The sequence below is a fragment of the Serinus canaria genome, chromosome 3, assembly GCF_022539315.1.
Source record: "Serinus canaria isolate serCan28SL12 chromosome 3, serCan2020, whole genome shotgun sequence".
NCBI lineage: Eukaryota > Metazoa > Chordata > Aves > Passeriformes > Fringillidae > Serinus > Serinus canaria.
The window spans coordinates 79,829,557-79,852,375 of NC_066316.1; the positions used below are offsets into that span (position 1 = coordinate 79,829,557).

General features: G+C 36.4%; 1 protein-coding gene across 2 annotated transcripts in view; it reads left to right on the forward strand.

Annotated features, from left to right (window-relative positions):
- Positions 1–22,819, forward strand: part of IBTK (inhibitor of Bruton tyrosine kinase) — a 54,027-nt gene that overhangs the window by 16,938 nt on the left and 14,270 nt on the right. The window contains exons 8-25 of one of the 2 annotated variants that reach the window (XM_050971935.1): positions 543–723; positions 1,947–2,070; positions 6,016–6,193; positions 6,892–7,066; positions 7,886–8,479; positions 9,868–9,954; positions 10,856–10,938; positions 11,038–11,075; positions 12,868–12,961; positions 13,345–13,446; positions 14,175–14,292; positions 15,936–15,996; positions 16,641–16,768; positions 18,188–18,300; positions 18,900–19,048; positions 19,248–19,411; positions 20,566–20,658; positions 21,791–21,946. In XM_050971935.1, the coding sequence (XP_050827892.1) occupies positions 543–723; positions 1,947–2,070; positions 6,016–6,193; positions 6,892–7,066; positions 7,886–8,479; positions 9,868–9,954; positions 10,856–10,938; positions 11,038–11,075; positions 12,868–12,961; positions 13,345–13,446; positions 14,175–14,292; positions 15,936–15,996; positions 16,641–16,768; positions 18,188–18,300; positions 18,900–19,048; positions 19,248–19,411; positions 20,566–20,658; positions 21,791–21,946 (2,638 nt within the window). The remainder of the gene's footprint in view (positions 1–542; positions 724–1,946; positions 2,071–6,015; positions 6,194–6,891; positions 7,067–7,885; positions 8,480–9,867; positions 9,955–10,855; positions 10,939–11,037; positions 11,076–12,867; positions 12,962–13,344; positions 13,447–14,174; positions 14,293–15,935; positions 15,997–16,640; positions 16,769–18,187; positions 18,301–18,899; positions 19,049–19,247; positions 19,412–20,565; positions 20,659–21,790; positions 21,947–22,819) is intronic. The other variant, XM_050971936.1, reaches the window with a different exon arrangement.

The window sequence follows — 22,819 nt, forward strand, 5'->3', positions numbered from 1 at the left end:
AGATTCCTGATGTTAGGTTTCTTGTTGCAACGGAGCAGCAAGGACCTGCTTTTATTTTATTTTTGTAATGTTTTCAGAGATCTTGCTCTACAGCTCCAACCTTTTCCGTTTCATGTAATTGCTGTCTTCCTGCTTACCTGCAGTAATTTTTTTGACAAGCATATTTTTTGTATTCCAGTGTCCAAAATAATCTGTAGTTTATGCCAGTGTTATGGTATTTCCACTGTCTTGAATTTTCCTATAATGAAATAAATACTCTTTTTTTTTGGAATCAAAGCAGTACCACCACATGAAAAAGCTTCCCTGTTGAATATGCCTTACTTCATTTTTATGTATCAGGTCTTGGTTTTCAGGCATTTGTAGTGAAGTAAGAAGTAGATTTGGTGGGTTTCATCTGTCTAAATATTTTGAAGACAAATTATCCAACTACCTAAAAAATCTTCTGGAATTTAAATGTTCTTCTAACTAGTGTCATAAAGTGTCCTTTAAGTGCACAATGTGTGGAATGGCAAATAATTTTTTGGGTGTGTTGTATTTTCTAGGTTATCTGCTGGATCCTAATGGAGAAAAATGTGTAACTTCACCTCGCCAAGTCTCTGCTCTACACCATAAAGACATCTCTGTGTCCCTGGTCTCTGCAAGTGATGGCGCTACAGTATGTGTTTCTGAAAGAGGAGATATTTATTTGCTTGCAGACTATCAGTGCAAAAAGATAGCTTCCAAGTATGTGTTACTTTTCTAATTTGTCATGAAGAACAGTAGGGGAAGATTTCACTGTAGTTGTATACTTGCAAGCTATTTGTGCATAAAGTACAGAAAATACAGTGGTGCCCTGTATTTTCTTCATTTGTACTTTTTTCATATGCACTAGGGCTATCATTTTTGTTTGTTTCTTCATTTGTTTTTTGTTGGTTTTTTTTTTTTTTATGAGAGGCTAAGGTGCCACTTTCGTTTACCAAAGATATTTTAAAAAACACATTAGGATGAAATATTTTGTGTTGTAAGTTTAAAGACATTGAAAGTGATATTTTTCTTCCTCTGTAACCATGAATTTGTCTAAGTCCATCTTGGTAGAGATGTTGAAGATCTGCTATTCTGTTTATTTATGGGACATTTCAATTGATTTTTGAATCAGTGATTTGGGGACTGAATTTCCTAATTAATGTGTAGATATAGTACATTATAAAGAGTAATTTAGGTTGCAAGGAGGACGTTGTAAAATCCTCTGGTACATATACTAAAACCAGGATGTAAAGCCTGTTAAAGAAGCAGGATTCTTGACTCATGAATTTAGGAAAATATTTAATCCTGTTCTCTTTTACTTAGTTTGCAATGGCAGATTAGAATAGATTTTTTAGATATGATTTTGCCCACAAACTCCCCCTTAGTTTTTTGCTTCAAATTTGAACAGTATTTATTGACATGTTACAGCTTAATGATTATGTTATACCTGATTTCTACATGGCTGTAAATGAAGGTGTTGACACTTGAAGAACCTTAATGCTGTGTCCTGTGCTCTTATGCTAAGCAACTGAAAAAAGATAATGTGTATGATTTTGATCAGCTAAAAACCAAGACCTAACAAACCCCTGAGAAATGACCTGCTGGGATAGGACAGATGTTTTAATACAAAGAGCTGAAGAAATTTTTGTAATGATGAAATCAAAGCTATGTAATCTACTGATTTTTACTTGTGGAATTTTGTCAAGAACTTATAGATATACAATGTGATATACTTAAAAATAAACAAAAGTTATAGTCTGCAGTAATATTAGCAACTGTGTTAATAGAACCAGTAGGATGAAACTAAACATAAGTAATTTTTCAGTGTCACTGCCTCAACTTTACTTTTTAACTGCTTGTGTAAGTGAAGAAGGTAACTGTCATAGAACCAACATTAAGTACCCGATAGGTAGATACTAATTTAGCTTTTTGTGTTCTTTCAGACAGCTGAACCTTAAAAAAGTTCTTGTCAGTGGAGGATATTTGGAATATAAAGTAGATACCCAGCATCTTGAAGAAAATGGGGGTCAAAAGACTTGCATTCTGGCACTGGATGAAGCTGGAAGGGTAAGTTGTTATAATTATATAGCAGGCTGCATAGTGATTATTCAAACTTTAAACGTAAGACAGGATAAAATCATGCATAGAAAATTATGAATTACACAGAATCGTAGAATTTGCTTAGTTGAAAAGGACCCACATGGATCACCAGGTCTAGCTCGGGGTCTTAAACAGGACCATCCCCAAGAGTCACACCATGTGCCTGAGAGCATTGTCCAAAAGCTTCTTGAAATCTGTCATGGTTGATGCTGTGACCCCTTCCCTGGAGAGCCTGTTCCAGTGCCCAAATACCCTCTGGGTGAAGAATCTTTTTGCAGTAAACCTGCCCTGACACAACTTCAGGCCATTCCCTCAGGTCCTGTCACTGGTCACCAGAGAGAAGAGATCAGTGCCTGCCCTTTTTTTGTCTCCTCACAAAAGAAAGCTATAACTGCAGTGAGCTCTCCCCTCAGTCTCCTCCAGGCTGAACAGACTCAGTGCCCTCAGCCACTCCTCACACGCTTCCCCTCAAGGCCCTTCACCATCTCTGTTGCCCTCCTTGGACACTCTCTAACAGTTCAATGTCTTTCTTACATTGTGGTGCCCAGAACTGCCCCCAGCACTCGAGGTGAGGCTGTCCCAGTGCAGAGCAGAGCAGGACAATCCCCTCCCTTGTCTGGCTGGTGATGCTGTGCCTGATGTCCCAGGACAGGGTTGGCTCTCCTGGCTGTCAGGGCACTGCTGATTCAACGTCCCTGGTCAATGGGACGTTGATATCCAACATCCCTGGTCAATGGGACGTTGATATCCAACGTCCCATTGACCAGGACCCCCAGGTGCTGCTTTCCAGCATCTCATTCCCCACTCTGTCCATACATCCTGGGCTGCCCTTCCCCAGCACTTTCTCTTGTTTAATTTCATCTAGTTGGTGGTTGCCTAGCCTTTCATTTGTCAAGGTCTCGGCAGGGCCTCCCTGCCCTGGAGGGAGTCAGCAGCTCCTTCCAATTTTGTATCATCTATAAATTTGCTCAGTATCTCTTCCAGTCCTGCCTGGAAGTCATTTATGAAGATGTTGAAGAGCACAGGGCTGAGGAGCCCTGTGGAACAGCCCCAGTAAGTGACAGGTGACCAGTTTGATGTAACCCTTTGTGTCCAGCTCGTGGGCCAGTTGCTCACCCATGATGTTTTATCCAGCTGTGTGCTGGACATTTTGTCCAGAAGGATCCTGTGAGAAACAGTATCAAAACTGTGCTGAAATCCAAAGAGATTTTGTCAACTGGCTTCCCTTGGTCAGCTAGGTGGGTTACCTTGTCATCAACAAAATCAGGTTTGATGAACAGGACTTTCCCCTCATGAAGCTGTGACCATTTGACTGTGCTGTCATTGGGAGGTGTTTTTCAACACCTCCCAGAATAAGCTTCTCTACAACTTTACCAGGCACTGAAGTGAGACTGGCAGGACTGTATAGTGTGGGGTTCTCTTTTCTTGCCCTTCTTGAAAACTGGGGCAATGTTCACCAGTAGCTGGTACCACTCTGGATTTCCAGGACTGCTCAAAAATCCTGAAGGGAGGCTTTGGGATGACATCAGCCAGCTCTTTGAGGATTCTCAGATGATTGCCACCAGGCTCCAGAGCTTTGTAGGGGAGCAGCAGATCCCACACAGTTTCAGGGTTGACTGGGAGTGAATCATTCTCAGTTATGGTTCTCAAGCTTGGGGCACTGAAACCCCCTTGCTGAAGACAGAGGCAAAGAATGTGTTAAACACCTGTGCCTTTTCTGTGTCCCTGTTTGTGAGGTGACCATCCTCACCCCATAATGGGCTGATGATAGCTCTTATGCTGCCTATTGCCATTAATATATTTGAAAAAGCTCTTTTTATTGTTCCCCAGTCATATTGTTTCTGTAGAGCTGCTGGTGATTTTTTTTATATTAGGGCCATGGGAGGACTACAAAAGTAATGTACAGTAGTTTATTTGTAAATCTATGGACTTTTAGTGGCTTTTCAGTGAGGGTATCAACTATGTTTTTACATATACATTAGTGGTTATATAGTATATGTGGTTTAGGTTCTTTTTCTTGGCGTTTTTTTTTCTTCCCATCTCTTCATCCCTCTTATGCCAGGCACCTTTACACCTTTCAAAGTAGTCTCTGGACTTGAAGTTTTAGAGCCTTTGCTGAAACATGGCTGTTTGGTAGATAAAATGTCCTTTGTATTGTCAAAATGTTGCACCTAAACCTGGTGAATCATTTAGTATTTAAGTGTAGATGCTCTTTTGTCTTAGAATTGGAATGCCATGCTGAATTTTTTTTTTCTTCCCTTACTCTTTTTTAAGTGCTGGTTTACAGGACCCTACTAAATCCCTTTTTTCGATCTGCTCACTGAGATCTCAACCTTCACTGCCATCTAGTGGTGTTTACAAAGAAGCTTTTCCAAACGTAAATGCCTTCTTACAGTGTTGAAAAAGGTGCTTGTCTATCAAAATCAGGAGCAATGTGGTTATTTCCTTTTCTTTCCTTGCATTTAGCTAAATTATTTTTTGAGATGATCTTATATTTTCATTAGGTCATTAGTTGTCTCAGAGATGATAAACTTTCAATTCAGTATTTGATCATGTGAGGGGTAGCCTCTAGCATCTATAGTATTGGTAGTGCCCCTTCAACATCTTTGGGACACTGCTTTAGCAGTAAGAAATTACTTGATCTTCCTGCATCAGAGGAAGAATGTCCATGTGCATTTCATATCTTTCCATGTTGAATACTGACAAATACTGGGATCTTCAGTGCTTTCAGGCATTATAAATTATTGAGTAAGGACAGGGATGGGATCTTAACACTTGGGTTTACTGAATCAGTGCTTCCTGGTTTGGCTTGATTGCACTTTCTTGAAGGGAGAACTGTTTAGCCGAGAAAATAAGTCACAAGGGGAGTCTTGTATATTCATACTTGAAGAGAAGATGTAAAGAACATAGAGCCAGGCTATTTTCAGTGGTGCCCAGAGCCAGTACCAGAGGCAGTGGGCACAAACAGAAATAGAGCAGGCTCCATCTGAATATTGGGAAGCACTGAGGGTGGGCCAGCACTGCCACAGGTTGCCAATTAAGGTTGTGAAATCACATCCTTGGAAATACTCAAAAGCTGTCTGGACATGTTCCTGGGCAGCTGGCTCTGGGTAGTCCTGCAGAGGGTTGGACTAGACAACCTCCAGAGATCTCTTCCAGTTTCAACATTCTGTGATTCTTAGGGCTCAAGGCAGGTGAAATGAAATAGGTTACTCAAATTCTTCTGTCCCTTCCTTATGTGGATGCTAACAGACCTGCGCAGGTCCTTCAGTGAGAGAGAATGAAGGCCTGACTTTAACGCTGCTAATGCCACATTTGGGCTTTACCTTGCTTGGGACTGTCTTTCAGACATGTAGAGTGTACCTTGTTGGGGGTCTTGCTGTGCATGCAGTGCTTCATATTCCTGAGGGTTTTGAAGTTTGTGTTTGGTCACGATCTCCATTCCAAACCTAGTACAGAGAAATTTGAGATTTTTGTCAAACAATTAACTGTGTGCTAGCTTTGAATTCTGTCTGATTTATAAGAAAACCAGTTGGACAAATCTGTTACTTAAGTACTAGATAAAACTTGTTTCTTGGCTTGACACCTTTTACTCTCTTTGTCAAGATGTCAATAAAACCTGTCCTATACATGACTACTGTGAAGATATTTCAGTGTTTGAAGAAGCTTTTCAGATGCTCTTCCTGAGCAAATGGATCTTGATATCATGATAGATTTTCCATGTTTTACTTGTGGATTCTCTCTAATGGATGCTCATTAACACTTAACCCTAAAATTTTGAAGAATGTCTTTCTCCTTTTATATGCAATTTTGAGATGACATGTTCTTGTGTTTGAAAAAGTAGTGTGTAATATGTAACTGCTTTTAAATGACATGAAGATTTTCACTTTCTTTAAAAATTTGATATTATAGGTGTTTTGCTGGAAATCATCTAACAACTCCATGAAGCAGTGTCGTTGGGTGTATGGCCGGCAAGTCTTCATGTCTGATGTTGCCTTGAATGGGAACAAAATAATGTTTGTCACACATGATGGTGAAGCCTTTACAGGAAACTGGCTGGAAGAAGGGAAAAAAAACTCAGAAAAGAAAGGTTAGGCGTGATTTTTTAGTGGTTTTTAAGTACTTTTAAATCAGTAAAAAAATTTAATTGAATCTTTACATTCTCTAACAGTATTATGTAGCAAGTTTGTTCTTTCCTCTGCGACTGACAGTCTTTAGTATTGACTGCTACTGGACTCCTTCCTCAGTGATACTAAGATTGACTTTGCACCCTTCAGTTCACCTTTAGGTGGAGATTTCTGGGAAAAAAAAAGTACTTCTGAGGAATAATAGTAGCACAATGATCTAGTGTAATGATCTTGTTACATATTAGATGATGAGTCTGAAGAGAATTGTCACTGAGCAAGAGAAGGAGCATATACTTGCTTACACTGCTAAGTCTATGAAACCTGTTTCCCAGTCCCCTATCTGGGCACAATTCAGGGTCCAAAGCAACTTCCACCTTATTAACTTGGCTCATATTACTGAAAGTAGGTCCTGATAGTTTGTTTTTCTGCGAGGAACATACCTGTCTCATACAGGACAAAATTTTAACTGAAATTTTCAGCTCTCCTCCTATATATTCTGTAATAAGCAAGCTGAAATCTTCAGCATGGTTTAGCTTTATTCAGTTACTCCATCAATGGACATACCGAAGTCATAGTCTTGCCTTTTTTTTGTATTAGTTGTATTTTAATTATCCGGATCTTTTTGTGATACGTATTCACTTTCTGGGGTTTTTTTTAACAGAACCTGTATCAAGCCTTCAGCATCCTTCTTGTGATGTGACTTGTGAACATGATACATCCAGTGTGTATGAAAGGATTCGACTTCAGAAGCTGACTTTTGTCCACCGAGCTGTCAGTATTGCCACTGATCCTAGTGGCTCCAATTTTGCTGTATTACAGTCAGATCCTAAAACCAGGTACATTTAAGATCGCAACAGCTGCAATTTTTCCTTTTTGTGTGTGTGATTGGGATTGAACAATTCTTTTCCAAACCTTTTTTTGGCTCATACAGAAGTCACAATAAATACAGTTATCCATACTGCTAGAGAATAGTGCTTTGTTAGTAATTATGTGGAAGTTATTTAAAGGCCTAAGCTTATGTGATTGCATAATAATAGACAGTACTGATGTTTTATCTGAAGTGTTTAAGGCAAGCATTTGCTCTGTATTTCCTTACACACTCTGAGTTCTAAACACTGTAGAAATTCATCCCTTCAGTAATCACCAATTACCAGCTTTTAAATAAAAGTGACAAGTGAATTTTTGTTTGTTTGGAAAGAAATGTATAAAGTAAAATAAATTAATAGAGTACTGGACCATGTTTCTTATGCTCTCATAATAGTTTCCAACATTTGTGATGAATAGCTGAACATTAGCTTTTTTTCCCTTATTGCTTTAGTTTGTAATATGAAGTACAGTAAGCATTTCTGTGTTTTCATGGAAAAATGAGATGAAGATGAGATAGTTCTGATAATACTGGTACAGTTTAAAAGCAAAATACTATATACTGTAGCTATACTGAAGCTAGACAGGCCTTATTTATGTAGTTTAATTGTCTAAATAACATATTATTAGTTATTTTTGTAAAGAACAGGACAAGTAATGTTGAGCAGTGCAGCAATGTAAGAAGCAAAGAAACCAAAGGGAAACATCATTATTCTCTTCATTAAACGTACTATGTAAAATATGATGAAGGATTTAAATAGTGTTTGATTATGGATTTAATTTTGTTTTAGTCTCTATGAAATTCCCAGTGTGTCACTATCAAGTTTTGGAGTGGATTTTGGCAAACTGTTAGATGAAACAGATGAAATGGACAGCATCCATGATGTGACTTTTCAGATCGGCACGAGGATGTACCCCGTGCACAAATACATCTTGGCTGTACGCTCCGACTTCTTCAGGAAGCTCTTTCTTTCCAGTGACAACCAGCTAGACACTCCAGACATCTACCGTAAAGATGAAGATGCTGTTGGATGTGATCTCTATGTAATTGAGAAGGTCCATCCAGATCTGTTTGCATACCTTCTGCAGTTCATATACACTGATACTTGTGATCTTTTGACTCATGGTTATAAGCCAAAAATCTCATATAAAGAAAAATCAGATGAATATCAAGATACTTTAATTTCTAATCTCAGCAAAATGAGCTTTGATGAAAATGTCAATGGAAAGTCTGCATTTGAGATTTATAGAAACAATCAAGTGCAAGTTATAAATGAAAAACAGAAGAGCAAATCTAAAAAAGGCAAAGCTGGTGATGAAGCTAACCTCATTAAAATGTTGCAAAGTGTGGCAAAGAAGTTTGGGCTCAGCAATTTAAGTGGAAGGTAGGTGAAAGGAAATGCGTTTCTATTTTGACGAGCTCTCCGTGGAGTTTTTTATGTAAGCTGATCTAGCTTTAGTTGTTATGACAATAGTGGAAATTTAGACACTGATATTAGAATAGAAACTAGGGGGAGATGATGAGGGGATGCTACTTAGGAACTGACTGGGCTTATTTCCAGTACATATAGGAGTTTCAGGTTGGTGGGTGGTGAGGTATTCCATCACTATTTGGGCATCACTTGTTTTGTATCTGCTCATTCTGTTAGCCTTATTACTATTTTCCATTATTTTTCTGCCCTATTAAAACTGTGTATCTCAACCCACAAATTTTACTATTTTTTCCCCAATTTTCTCCCCCATCCCACTCGTGGGTGGTGAGGGCAGAGTGAGTGAGTGAGGGGCTGTGTGGTCTTTAGCCAGATGAGTTGAACCATGGCAGTATCCTCTAAGACATGAGCTCTGTGAGATCTGTTATCTGGTATAAATTATCTGACTTTCAGAAGGACTGTTGTAAAACATCAGTACTGGTTATGTTAGAAACAGCTGATCTAACTGAATTTTGGGCTGCATAATTTCTATACTGTGGTCTGTAGTGTAGCAGTTTTTTCACGAGACAGCAAATGTGTTTAGTATAAAACACCACAAAGTAAATTTAAATTCTTGTTCAAGTGATGTAATTTTTGTGTTACATACTGAAACAAATGGAATTGAGATCAAATGTCTCAGTAGAACTGCATTAATCAGTCTGGGTTTTGGTGGTTTTTTTCCTGCCTTTATCCTTTCCAGAGAGGGATATGAGCTTTTTCAGGGTAGTTTTCTTACTGTACTTCTTGCATGCACAGCCAAAATGTGCATGGCTATTCATGCAAGCAGGCCTCTGCTAAAACTGAGTTCCTAAGTAACATTTCTGTGGTAAAGTACTTTGCCTTTAAAGGTGCATTACTTTGTAATACACCAGCAGCGCTCTTGTGTCTTTACCATCCAGTCACAAACTTCCTTGATGAATTAGGATGCTAAAAAGCCTGTGCTGAAATTTACATCTCTTCCAACCAGTGTCTTTGCTCAGTTTATTGACTGGTAGTGATATGTATTTAACTTCCTGGTTAACTTCCTGACCCTACAGTATTGAACTTTGGCATTCATTATACAGTATAGATTTCATCTAGGCTAACAAATACATATCTAAGATGAGGAAAGAATGTCTTGAAGACTTTTCAAGTAACAACTGGCTTCTATTTTTGTATGATGATTCGTTTTCATATTCACAGTATGAGCCCACTGAAACTATTGAAAACTATTTGTGAAACTATTCGCTATTTATGAAACTATTCTTAATGATTTGAACTGTATACTAATTGTATTGCCTATTACTAATGTTAATAATTTGCAGGTTGGATGGAGTCAGTTTAGAAAATGGAAAAATTAATGTTGTCAACAAGAAGAATGGGAACAAACCAAAGTTAAATCAGAAGAAATGGTAATTTTTTAAATCAACTTTCCCTACCCCACCATCTTCCTCTTATGTCATCTCTTTACTTGTTAAGGGCTAAGGTTGATCCAACTGCATTTTAACTTCTGGTATGCAGTTGTCTCTATCATAGTAACTCAGGTTTGGAAGTTCTCTGTACATATTTATAGACTTGATCTGTAAATCAGTAATTGGGGATAGATTATGTGTGGTATATCCTTGTCTCTTTTTACTGATCTTAATGTGTTCTGTGGATTAACTGTTTCATAGAATGCTAATGTTAGGAGAAATGCTATGGGTAATCCAGTCAAAAGCAATTTGACTTCTGTAAATCTGCATTCTGTAACAATAAGATTACATGGATTGGAAATAAGCAAATGCATAGTATGTTCTCTAATTTGCTTTTAGCAAAGTGATGTTTTTTAATTCCATTGATGTGATTGAGTTACCTATACCCAAAGTCCTGAATAGTCTGTCTATATAGGAAAAGCAACATTGCATGACAGTAGCTGGTTTCACAGAATTTGGGTTCTTTCTTAAAATGTATCATCAAGGCCTATGGTACCTCCTGATATTGAAGAAATAGGTAACTTAACATAGACCACTTAAGATTGACAAAAATAAGCCCTAATTAATTTACTTACTGTTTCAAAAATGCTATAATTATTTGACTGAGTTTTGAAGGAAATATTTCAGATGGAATTTTTGAAGCTTGACTTTGGACAAAGAAATTCTCCCTAGAAAATATTGTGCCTGTTCTTTTGGGTTCATGTTCTCTGGTATTATTAAAGTTCAGATGTGTGTTATTTCAAACTTGCTGAAGTTAGCATTTCATTGTAGAGTTTACAACTTGTAATAGTTGTAAATCTTCTGAATAGTCACAGTTCTGATGCTATTAAATATCTTCTAGTTCATACCTCTGCGATGTGACCCTGAAATCTTTAGATGGAAAGGAATTCCCATGTCATAAGTGTGTACTTTGTGCAAGACTTGGTATGTGTGTGTATTTTTATATCTTTACATAACATAAGTTATATTGTATTTTTAACTGTCATTTTGTTGCATCTTGAACTGAAATGCCTTTCTTTACAGATTATTTTCACAGCATGTTAAGCAGCTCATGGATTGAGGTAAGTTTGCCAAAACCATGTGTGATGGTACATTTTTTTTGCATCAAATAAGTGACAGCTTTTAATTTTTTCCTATAATAACATATCCTAAATGCTAGGGAGAAGAAGGGGTTGGATTCTTTGATTCTATTTGCAAGGAAAAAAACCCACAAGCCACATTTTTGGTTACGCTGTACTTGTATTTTGTATTTGTATTTGTGTATTAAATGAGAGTAATAAATATAATACTGTATATCAAAGGAAATTACTGCTTTTGTTTTAGGGGGTTAGTTTGAACTAGTTCACGGATTTATAAAAAGTACTGACTGGACTGTTCTTATGGAATACTGCTTTGGATGAATTTTCATTCTGGTTCTGTAAAAGATTGTACAATTTAGATATTATGCAGGTTTGAATAGCTTGTCATATGTACTGGGTGCAGGAGAGAACAGGATCAAGGGTCAGTGTGTAGAACTCCAGCTGACTTTTGCTGTTAAATGAAATAGAGGATATTAGGGACTATTCTACTTAGTCACCAACTGCTGCTTCAAAAGGTGTAGATCTTTAATTTGTCTTAGCTCCTATTTGTCAGCTGTGTGTCAATTCCCTGGTTGTTCCTAGACATTGTAATTTCACCAAATGTCTCTGTTTAATTGCCTGATTTAACTATTATTGATAATGTTTGTGGAAAGAGAGGAATGGTCTAAGTAGAGAAGCATTTTTCTGAGACTGAAAACTAAAGCAGTGTGCAGGAGTTCCTCAGGTTTCTTAGCTTTCTGGCAATACATTAAGAACATTAAGTATTTAAGTGAAATACTGGCTGTTCTGTTCTGCTGTGAAACAGAACTTCACCTGTCCTCCAGGTTACGTGCTGCCTTTTCCCAAGTTGTCCCTGAGAAAACATATTTGCAACACCGTGAGACAAATTATGGATTTAAGGGTTTTTTCTCAAGTGTTGAGTGTCCATTTGTATCATGGTTTTGTATATCAGTAGTATGTAGTTCATAAGTTGCCTATTATTTTGTAAGTAAACCTAAATCAACCTAAATTAATAAGTAAATATTTTATGAAGCAAGGGCTGTAGATGTTATATAAAAACCTTAATGTCTGTAAGAGATTTTTAACCTTTAGAAGGAAAATAAGTCAGTACTAGTCGCGTGTTCTAAAACAAAGTAAATATTTTAGTATGAAGCTTTACTTGGGTACCATCTGAAGTAAACCAAAATTGTTAAGCAGTGATGTTGCATAAACACAAATGGTGACAGTTGCATGGTTTAGTGGCCAATGTTTGCTCTTATGAAAGCTTTACCTTAATGGTTAGGATGGTTCTTCAAATGGACAGCTTGATGAAAACCTTATTTTCAGAGGTACTAACAGTAGTGACTACTTCAGTATTATTGTTATTTGGGAACTTGTGATTTCATTTGCTCTTTTGACCTTGAAAGGAAAGCAGTTCAGTACTTGCATGAGGGTTCCTGTAGCTCTACTTTTAGGCAAATTTTGGTAAAGTAATATAGTCAAGGAGAATTGTTAGAGTAGAGGATCAAAGTGATCAAACATGAAACTGTTTCATGGGTATTTATTCAGAAGTTTGAACAGATTTTAATTGCTTTGCTACAATCAACTCTTTATCAAGAAACTTGAAGAGATTTGTACAAATGCTTAAGTAATTAACTTTGAAAATGTGACCTTCCATCTGAGTTATTTTCCTAATATAGGTACTGTCTTAATTTTGTATTTTATTCCAAGTAACATCCTCTCTTACTCTTTCTATTTCTTCTTTTTTTTTTCTTTAAATACTTCTGCTTTTTAGGCTACCTGTTCAGCTCTGGAAATGCCCATCCATTCTGACATACTGCAGATAATTGTGGATTACTTGTATACAGATGAAGCTCTTGCCATCAAAGGTGCCATTAATATATTTTCAACTGTAGCTCTTGCAATTTTTGTATTTTTGAAATAGAAATTCAAAGCTTAATATGCTTGTGTTGTAGTTACATTTAAAAAAATCAAAATTCTTGACTCTGTGGAGTTTGAGGGGATAGCAGTACCCCAGGCCTTGTTTTACCTTTTCTTTAGTTTGTCAAACTGCAGTTTTCCTTTTCCCTCCTTCCACTGCTTCAAAAAGTGGACTGTTGGTGCTCTTCTAAGCTATTTTTTGTGCTGTGAAAATCCCATCAAAATTTGCAAAGCCATTATATTTGTGCTTTGGTAAAATCTCATTGAAGCTGTCTGTTATGTAGTTGGTCTTGATTTGCCCCCAGTGTTTATATGATGCTTTGTTTTTCAGATTCCCAAAATGTGGAATTCATATGTAACATTCTTGTGGTAGCAGACCAGCTTCTTATATCCAGACTCAAAGAAATCTGTGAAGTAGCCATTGCAGAAAAGTGTGAGTCCTTCCACATGTACTGTAAAGGGTTAGAGAACAAAAAATTGTATTTTTAGATGTTCTTGCCTTTTGCAGCACAGGATTTGTGTATCTTTCTTTCAGATGATTGTGTTTTGATGTTCATTGCATGTCTGCTAATAATTGCTTTTTTCATCTGAGCAATGTTCTAGGTTAGCATGATCTTCCATTACTTATGCTCATGCTCTTTAATAAAAAAAAAAAACCAGAAAACCCTAACCCAAATGAAAACTTCATTTAATTGAATTGAAATTTCTTTTCTTTAAAATATGATAAAATGAATTCTGTTTCTGTTTTTGTCATTGTATTTAGTGTTCCCTCTCTTCTCTTTCACTTTCATTTATATTTTCTCTGTACTAAATTGAAATATTTGGAAGTTTAGCAACTGTTTATGCTGTTTATGAAACTTGCTATTTTTATTGTTCTTTTTCTTTTTTGTTTGTAACTGCTGGGTATTATTGTTTTGAGACTGATCTGTTTGTAGGCAGGGCTTTTTAGTCCTGTGAAGCAGCCATTGCATACAAGCTGCTACAAAGTTGCATAGAGCTTCCTATAGTTTGTGGCCATTGCAGCATTATCATTTTTTCTAGGCATGGGGTAGTATAAGATATGCTTCAATAACTAGATCATGCTGCACAATAAGTCTTAAAACGGCTGCTTGGTACTACAGCCAATTATCTAATTTAGTTTTTTGTGTTTTGTTTCTGCAGTGACCTTAAAGAATGCTGCTGAGCTGTTGGAGTTCTCAGCAATGTATAATGCTGAACAGCTAAAATTGTCCTGCTTGCAGTTCATAGGACTCAATATGGCAGCTTTGCTTGAGGCAAGGTAAGTAGGAGTGCAGTTGTATTCATGTATTCGTTGTAAAATTTAAATATCCCAAAAAGGTAAAAGGATTGGAATAACTAATACAGACAGTTTAATGTTAAAATGCAGCTGAATGCTTCTAGTTTAAAGGTAGGCTCATTTTTGTCATTTTGGAAAAGAGAAGCTAGTTAAATCCGTGTACATACTGTACCAGTTCTGTAGTACAAAACCATATGTTACACTCTGGCATGAAGAGCCTCTCTGGAATTCAGTGAGCTTTAACATTAGGTCTAGTCTTTTTCGGGGTTTTAAAAGTGTTTTTGAAGATGCATAAAAATGCTGTGGGGCTTTTTTTTCCCCTCCATTTGGAGGTTGTTTTTCTGGGGATGGGGATTATTGTGGGGATTTTTCTTTGTTTTAGGATTGTTTGTTTGGGTGTTTGTTTTTTTTTTTTTTTAACATGGTTGTTAGCAATACATATTTGATTTAAGTAGGTGTATTAAATAGCTGCTTCAGGATGGGCCTGCCCTCTCAGTAGTCTTTTTGCTTTAATGTCTGCAGTGACAGCTGAACAAATTAATTTATTATCCTCGCTTTCCACAGTGGTTCTAAAGGTCTGAGAAGGTGAAGGTGTGCTCTGGCCTTCCTTCTCTTGATGCTTTTGGACAGGCTGTCAAACTGTTTGCTAAGTACATATCATCTTCTCAGAGCAAACCTTATCACCACTGATTGAAGTTCTTTTCCTAGCAAAACCTTAAGAGAAACACCAAAAAACCCAGCCAAAAAAAAAAAACTCGATTGTGAGTTCTCTCTGTCCTTTTTGTCAGACTCTTCACTTGCAGAAGTTCTTAGAGATCTGAAACAGTTCAGAATGCCAGCATTTCATTGCCACGTCACAGAGTGGCTTCACTTGGATCCCAGATACAGAAGTTCATTCATTTTAGCAATTTCCCTCTCCATCTCTGTGTAAAATAGAAACCCTCTAACATTTGATTTTGGAGAGAAGAGTAAAAATGTAGTAATGTTGCCTTAAATATTACTTGGAATTCTTACTTTTTTCCTCTTAAGCTTACACGTAATATTCCTACTATGATTAAGAGTCTATCTACATTTTAGTGAAAATCTAAAAATTTTAGTATTGGGTAGAAAGACTTTTAATTTGAGAAACCTGAGACAGAACTAAGTCCTGACAGCTTTTTGCAAGGAGAACTGCTCACAGGGACAAGACAGTTCCGTTGAGTTAAGTTTGTTGCTGTAGTATTGTTTATTGGCATAAATGTCCATGTTGCGTGTTGTGTTTGAGTTTTATGGAGAATTTACATAGTTTTGGAGTATTTAGATACATGTCAGGTGGACAGTATGCAGAAATAGGTAAAACAATGACCAGTTCTTGTTAGCTTAACTATATAGGTCTGTTTTGGCTGTGACCTTAGGTAAAGGTAGGTGGGAAGGTTGTGTATTTAATCCTGCCCTACAACAAAGGTATTGATTAGTTTTTATTTTGTGTTCAGTGTATTCCTTTAGATTCTAGCCACCATGAATAGGTGATAATACCTGTAGGTGAGATTCATCCAAAATGTTCACTTGAATTTTTCATTAATGTGATTTTTTATAAGCTGCTAAGATTAATTTGGTATTTAAGGATAAAGGTAATTTTTTTTTAGGACTCTGGATGTCTTAAGTGATGAAGTTGTGAAGGATCTTTCTGTTTATTACAGGAAAATGGTAAGTTGTACAACTTGAGTGTAAATTGATTAGGTGTAAAATGAGAATAGATAAAGTTGTCTGCTGCTATGATCACTCTCAAGGAGTTAATATTTCATTATTCACTAGCTACTGCTGCAACAGTGTCTTTTAAATTAATTTGTTATAGACTTTAAATATATTAACGTTCTGTAATTAACAATTGTTGCATGGAAAAGAACATCTTAGAAGAAAAGAGAAGAAAGCTGAAAAGTTCAGGGTGATTGTATAGACGTCATCAGTAAGAAGAATAATATGAAAATTGATCTGTAATGCAATGGTGAAAGCCAAGACCCATTCTAAGCCAGTATTCTCTTACTGTAAAAGATAAATGTTTGCAAAATCTTTAAACTTTTTTTGGCCAAGTACAATGAAACAGGCTTTGAAATCTTAACTTTTTTTTGGCCATAAGTTAACAATAGATGAAACACAGGCATTTTGAGTCTGTCACTTAAGATACTTCTCCAGTTTTGCTTAAAGATATAACTTAAGTTTATAAGGTTGTTAAATAATGAATTATCTGATGCGTGAAAGTGTTTTAAATGACAAACGGTTTTGCCCTCTTACATAAATTTGGTAGCATACAACTTCACTGAAACTTACTGTAACGACTTTTACAACTACAGATTCCAGCTATGGTCAGGAGAGTAATTACACCATATCCAGATGGACCTGACATAAGTTCTTTTGAGCCTGAAGATGGCGAGAACTTCACCTTTTTAAGGGAAGAAATGAATACAGAACAAAATTCTCAGTAAGTATTTGTTTCTCATCAATATTTTTAACTAGATGAACTGTGTGTGGTATTGGTGCCTGACTGCGTTTAAGTTTAGAATTGAAAGATTAAGAAATGAGATTTCAAAGACCATTCGCAGTTTCCTTAAGTCTTTGAAAATGTTACAAAACTGCAGCAGAGCACTTTCAATTTATAAGTGGCATATGAGTAAAGGTTGCAAAATGAGCATTCACAGCGATGTTTGGGGGTTGTGCATGTGATGAGGGTATCTGTATATATGTGAGACCAACTGTGCAGTTCATTGTACTTCACTGAATTAGGAGATATCAAAAGAGGAAAAACAGACTTGAATGTACTATAGATCTGTATGAGAAATTGTGATAATCTAAATTTCTTGATATTGACAGACTTGTCAAATGAAATACAGAGCTTTGTAGTATGATAGGATGGCTTGGTAACAGGCTTCCGAATAGTGGGATAAAATGTCAGCCTGCAGAAAAAACCTTGCCTGCAGTATTGTGTATATTCTGAGCACTTGTGTTGGGAAAAGTTGCACTAAATAAACTAGTGTAGGTAAGAATACTAGGTCAAGGGAACTGAGAGGCTATTTTGTATTTGACTTCAAGCCTTTCAGTGTTTTCAAGACTGGGTGGTAGCTTCTAGGGAATTGGGTAGTCCAAGGATTAAAAAATAGACACCCAAGTACTGTAAGGTAGTGTTGCAGCAGTGATTAAGTAGTTATATACTTACTTAACAAAAAGCTGCTTAAAGAATCTTTGAAATAGGGCACTGTAGCTGCATTTCATGTAATTCTGAATATCTAGTAGTTTTGTTTAAATGAAAGATGCCTTTTATTTGATTTCACTCTTCCTAATAGCATATACAGGAACACATGACATTTAGTTAGCATCACCCTGTATCTGCTTTTTTGTAAAATTAGTATTAGAACAATGACAGTGTTTATGTTGGGGGAAAATGAGACCTACTGTGGCATTTATTGAGCTTCAGTAATTTAGGAGAAAGCAAGAGAGAAAAAAGTGGAGAAATGTCTTAATTTGCTTTATGTCAGTTGCTGTGATATGTAGCAGGTTTCACTGACCTAGGTGGCAGTGCCAGCCTGTGCAGCAGCTGTATCTTCCACTGTTTCAGCAGAAGTCTGTGTGCAGTATTATAGTCCAGACGCTAGATCTAGTTTGGAAAGAGTTTTTTTTCTTTTCCTCCTGGATTCTTCTTTTACCCCAAAATCATTTATGAAGTGGTTGTGCCAGTGCATAAGCAGAGTAGGAGCAGGCAGCTAGTGCCAGCTGCTGAGATGAGGTACTGCTGCTTGGAGTATAAGTGCTGACTGAGAAAGGTGACACTGACATGGGTAGTTCTGAAGCTCAGTTTCTTTGGCTTTAATGCATTCTGTGGGTTTTTTGGTCTTTTTCCTATTAGGGAAGCCCTTTTCAAAAAAGCAAAAACTAAGGCAAAAAAGAAGCCAAGAAAACGGTCTGACAGCTCTGGAGGATATAATCTGTCAGATATTATTCAGAGTCCGGCCTCTACAGGTCAGTGGGAAAGAGTTTCATTTCAGGTATAAAAACAGAACATGAAGTGTAATATGCAATGCAATTTCTGTATTTCAAGAAGGAAATCTTAGATTATTTCTTTTCTAGTGAACCCTATAGTTGAATTTAAATAGTGAATTCTTAAGGTTAAGGGTTTTTTTTGAAAGGGTGTTTGTCAGTGTACCTATAGTTCAGCTAAAAGCATGTATTTTATCAAATAAAGATAGTGCACATTTTCTTATGTGGTTTTAGTAAGTGGAACATTTTTCCGTTAATGCCTTGTGGGTTTTTTTTCTGAAACATAAAAAATAAATTATCCACTTTTTATTGAGAAGATGGTAGAAGAATTTAAAGGAAAAGTGTTGTTATTTGTGTATTGTGAGATAGAGGAAGAAAACTGGGAGTAATGTTATTCTGAAAAAATATTTAGCATAGCAAAAAAAATTGCTTATATTTACCACTGGCTTGTACTCTGGACTAGGTAAACTTCTGATTGCTTTATATTCATCATATGGTGTGAATAATTTTTGTGTTTATTTAAGCATTGTTTAGTCTGGCTCTCATGATTTAATAGTTCTACTATCTTTTTGTATTTCTAGGCTCAGTAAAACTGGATAAAGCTAACTCCGTAGACTCACTTCCAGAGCTCTTAACATCTGACTCTGAAGGCAGTTACGCAGGAGTGGGTAGTCCCAGAGACTTGCAGTCCCCTGACTTCACAAAAGGATTTCATCCAGAGAGGACTGAGGTTGGATTTCTTCTAAGCAATTTTTTTGTTTGTGTTTACCTAGTCCATCAAAAGCAGAGTTTGTATTTTAGAGTCTTTCTGTGAACCTGTTCTACTTACAATGGAGTAGACAACTTTGAAGAGTTGTTGTTTATTTGATTAAGAAAATAAAATTTAGTTTTTGAAGTGTTTATTCAACAATTTTCTGCCTGATCTTTAGATGAAGGACAAAGTATGCAGTCCAGGAATGAAATCCTCTCACCCTAACAAGGAGATGAAGTCATACAAGGGAGCGTCAGCATTGACGCAGTCTGTTCCACAGTCCATTCCCAGTGCCAGACACAGCTCTGCAAGCTCTCCCAATTGGGTAGCAACCAGTTTCAGGTGCAGTAATACTTACAGTCACTGGTTTATGCTTGGGAGTGAAAGCTAACAGTATTCTATTCAGACTCAGAAGCTATCTGCTCTTCAAAATGATCATACATACTTGACACGTGAATTCAAGGTCTTGGTAATTTAATAAAAAGAGAACATTTTGTAATTATTCATTGAGTAAAGCAATGCTATATATTTTTTTTTATTTGCTTCCACTCTGTACTTCTGATACCTGTTTTTATAACATCTACTTGGTTAATACTGTGTAAAATACTGGAGAGTTTTTTGTAGAATCATACCATGCGTGAAGCCTTTAGAAGATCCACTCTACTTGGAGATTTTTTTAGGCCTTTAGACTTAAATGGGCTGTAAAAATCAACACTACTGGTTTAGCTGGTAAATAGTAAAACTGGTTACAATAGTAAAAAATTGAGTGTTGTTTTTTTGTCTGTAAGGAGAGATGAAGGAAGTGCTGCTTATGTTTTATTCCAAAGCCTATCCCTGAGTCGAGTTGTAATGCAGCTTACTTTGCAGATGCCTTTAAGGACACACATTTTAATTTATAGTTTTTTGTAAAGTTTGGGAATGTGTAGATTTAATTCATGCTTATTTCTGTTGAAGCTTAAAATTAGGTCATGTATGAAAAAGAGACTGATACCTGAAGTTTAAGAATGTTGCTGATGTCTGTATAGCGCTCTGACTGCAAAAACTGTTTTGTTTATCATGTGAAATAATTTTAATCCTGCACTTAAAAGAGAGATCTAATCCAACAGTCAGAGCTGCAAGCAGTGCCTCTCTATAACTTAGCATGAGCATTTGAGTACTAAATAAGTATCCTTATTTAGCTATCTAATTTTTGTGAAGTAATCATAGTTTTAGGTATCTAATTTTTAGGGTTCTAATTTTTTTAAAGTAATCATAGTTCACATCTTTTTGTTTTGTACTATAACGAGTCTTGAAAGTATTTTTAAAGTATGCTCTTAAATATGTATATATTTATAAAAGTTTTGTCAGAAACATTTTATTTGAGGTTTGCCATAATTGAGGAAACAGACATAAATTACAATCCTATGTATGATTTAGAGGATTTCAGTGAATGCTGGAACTGTGGAATGTAAGTGAAAATCAGTGCCTTGTAAGGTAACTTTTTATTTTTCATTTAGCCCTGCCAGCCCTCCTGCTATGGATCTGAGAACCATCATGGAAATTGAAGAAAGTATGCAGAAAGGTGGAACCATGCCAAAGGCAAATTCAAGGTTGGTAAAAAACCAAAATCTATAAAAAAGTGTGATAGGCCTAAGTTGTTAGGAATTTACTTAGTGGTTTAGGCCATTCAGTTTAAAAAAAACAGGAGAAAAGTTGTCCTATTTGGTTTTGAACAGCTTTGTTTACTTCATTATGTTGTTTTTCTTTGAGCATACAAAATGTATCCCTTTATTTTACTCTAGTCTTGTTTGTCAACTACTGAAAAAGAGCAAGTGAGCTAGTATCTTAAATAAGTGGCCTGTCCTGCTGAGCCTTTCTATTTCAGACCAAAAAGAATTAATTCTTATCCCTAGGACTTTGGAAATTACTTGTGCACAAGTACTGGATTTGAGAAGTTCATTTGTTTTCTTGTATTCTCTGACCTCTCCTAGAAACCTTGTCTTGATGTTAACAATTCTTCGGACAGAAACAAGTGTGGTTCCTTCTTGTAGAAGCATCCCAAAAGACAAAGGGAGATAAATAAGCTTTTTTACAAGGCAGTGTATTAAAGCTAGTGTTGTTTAAGTGGCAACATATGGAAAAGAAGAGGAGGTGACTCTCATGACCTTTGAGGTGTGGCTTTCTGTAAAGGAGAGTTAGGACAGTACTCGTGGAACTGGGTGAAGGTTTGCTTGATAGATAGATTCAGAAACTGCAAACAAAACAGCCAAGACAGAAGAATCCAAATAGCTTAGAAAAGAAAATTATTACAGATAGAAGAACTGGCTCTGTGCTGTTGTATACATTTTTTAATGTCTGAATATTTTTGGTTTAAGGTAGCTGAGCTTGACAATCTCTAAAAAAATCACAAGATTAGAAAATAGTCTTCATCTGGTGGTAGTCCTCTTTTGGGGACTTGATTCATACTCTGCATGTTTTCATTTATGGACATCTACAAGAAGAATATTTCTATGATGTTTTCTTTCTGTCTCTCTTGATATTAATTGATCCTTTTTTTTTTTGCTTCCTAGCCATCTGAGCCCTTGCCCCCTTGCCCTGCCCCCCCTTGCTTTTTGGCATTCTAAGCAAAGTATTTTTGTTTAGGAAAGAAGTTATTTCTCAGTTTAATTTGCAGGATTAAAGGTGAGTCATCTCAAAGAACATGGATCTTACAACTTCTTTCTTTGCAATGTCCGTTCACAGCAGAATGGTGTCTCATGGAATCAAGCTTTCTCAGAAGCAAAGGAAAATGATTGCCCTGGCAGCAAAAGATAATGGATCAGCTAGCAGCCCAGAGCCTACCACTCTAGTAACTGCACCACCTCCACCCACAAAAGTTGCAAAACTAGGGAATGTGTGGTATGTTATAAATCAAATATCAATTCTTTTCTATTTTTTGGAGAGTTTTTACATTGAATAGGCAGACTGAACTATTTGTATCTAAATTTGGAAGTAATCTAGAAATTCAAAGGGGGCAGAGAAATGCAGTGGTTGCAGTTTAACAGTTCTTTGAAATTTTGCTCTGAGTCAGAAGACTGCATCTCATCTGGTGCTCTCCTGTGTACGATGTTGTATTTGCAGGTGGTGTTTAAGAAAATCACAGAAGGAGGAGAACTAGCTCTGAAACTTAGTTTGGAAGAGGTTATTGAAAACTATTATGAATGGTATTTTTTCCCTGTCAAAACCAAAGGAAAATGTTAGCCCTTCCTGGGGGAAGCTCTGGAATGACTTTGGAGTAGAGCAAAATTGACCCAAATTAGGAATAACATAGTTATCTAGGTGTTTCAGAGCTGGACGGAGCATTGGCTGCTTCTAAAAGTTTTTATGGTGGAAGGATGCATAGGAGTTTAAAATGACTTTGAGTGCTGATCACATACAATTTAAGGGTTTGAGTTAATATCATCGCATCAAATGCAAAAAGAGTTTATCATCTGTTCAGTGAATTAGGTTTATAACAAATACAGTAAGGTGCTAGCCCAAGCCATGCTTTCTTATTCACTATTACTGCTGGTATTGGTAAAAGCATAAGCAAAGCATGTAGAAATTTCAAACTTTGTAAATTTACAATTAATACGTATTAATACGCAGGATTAATACGTATTTTCATGCTCTAAGTATGAAGTAAATGTTTATTTAAAGTTCATTTAAGTAAATATGGCCATTGCTCCAGTTTTCCCCATTCAAGACATTCTAAACTTTTATTGCAGATTACATTTGTACTGTTACCCTAGA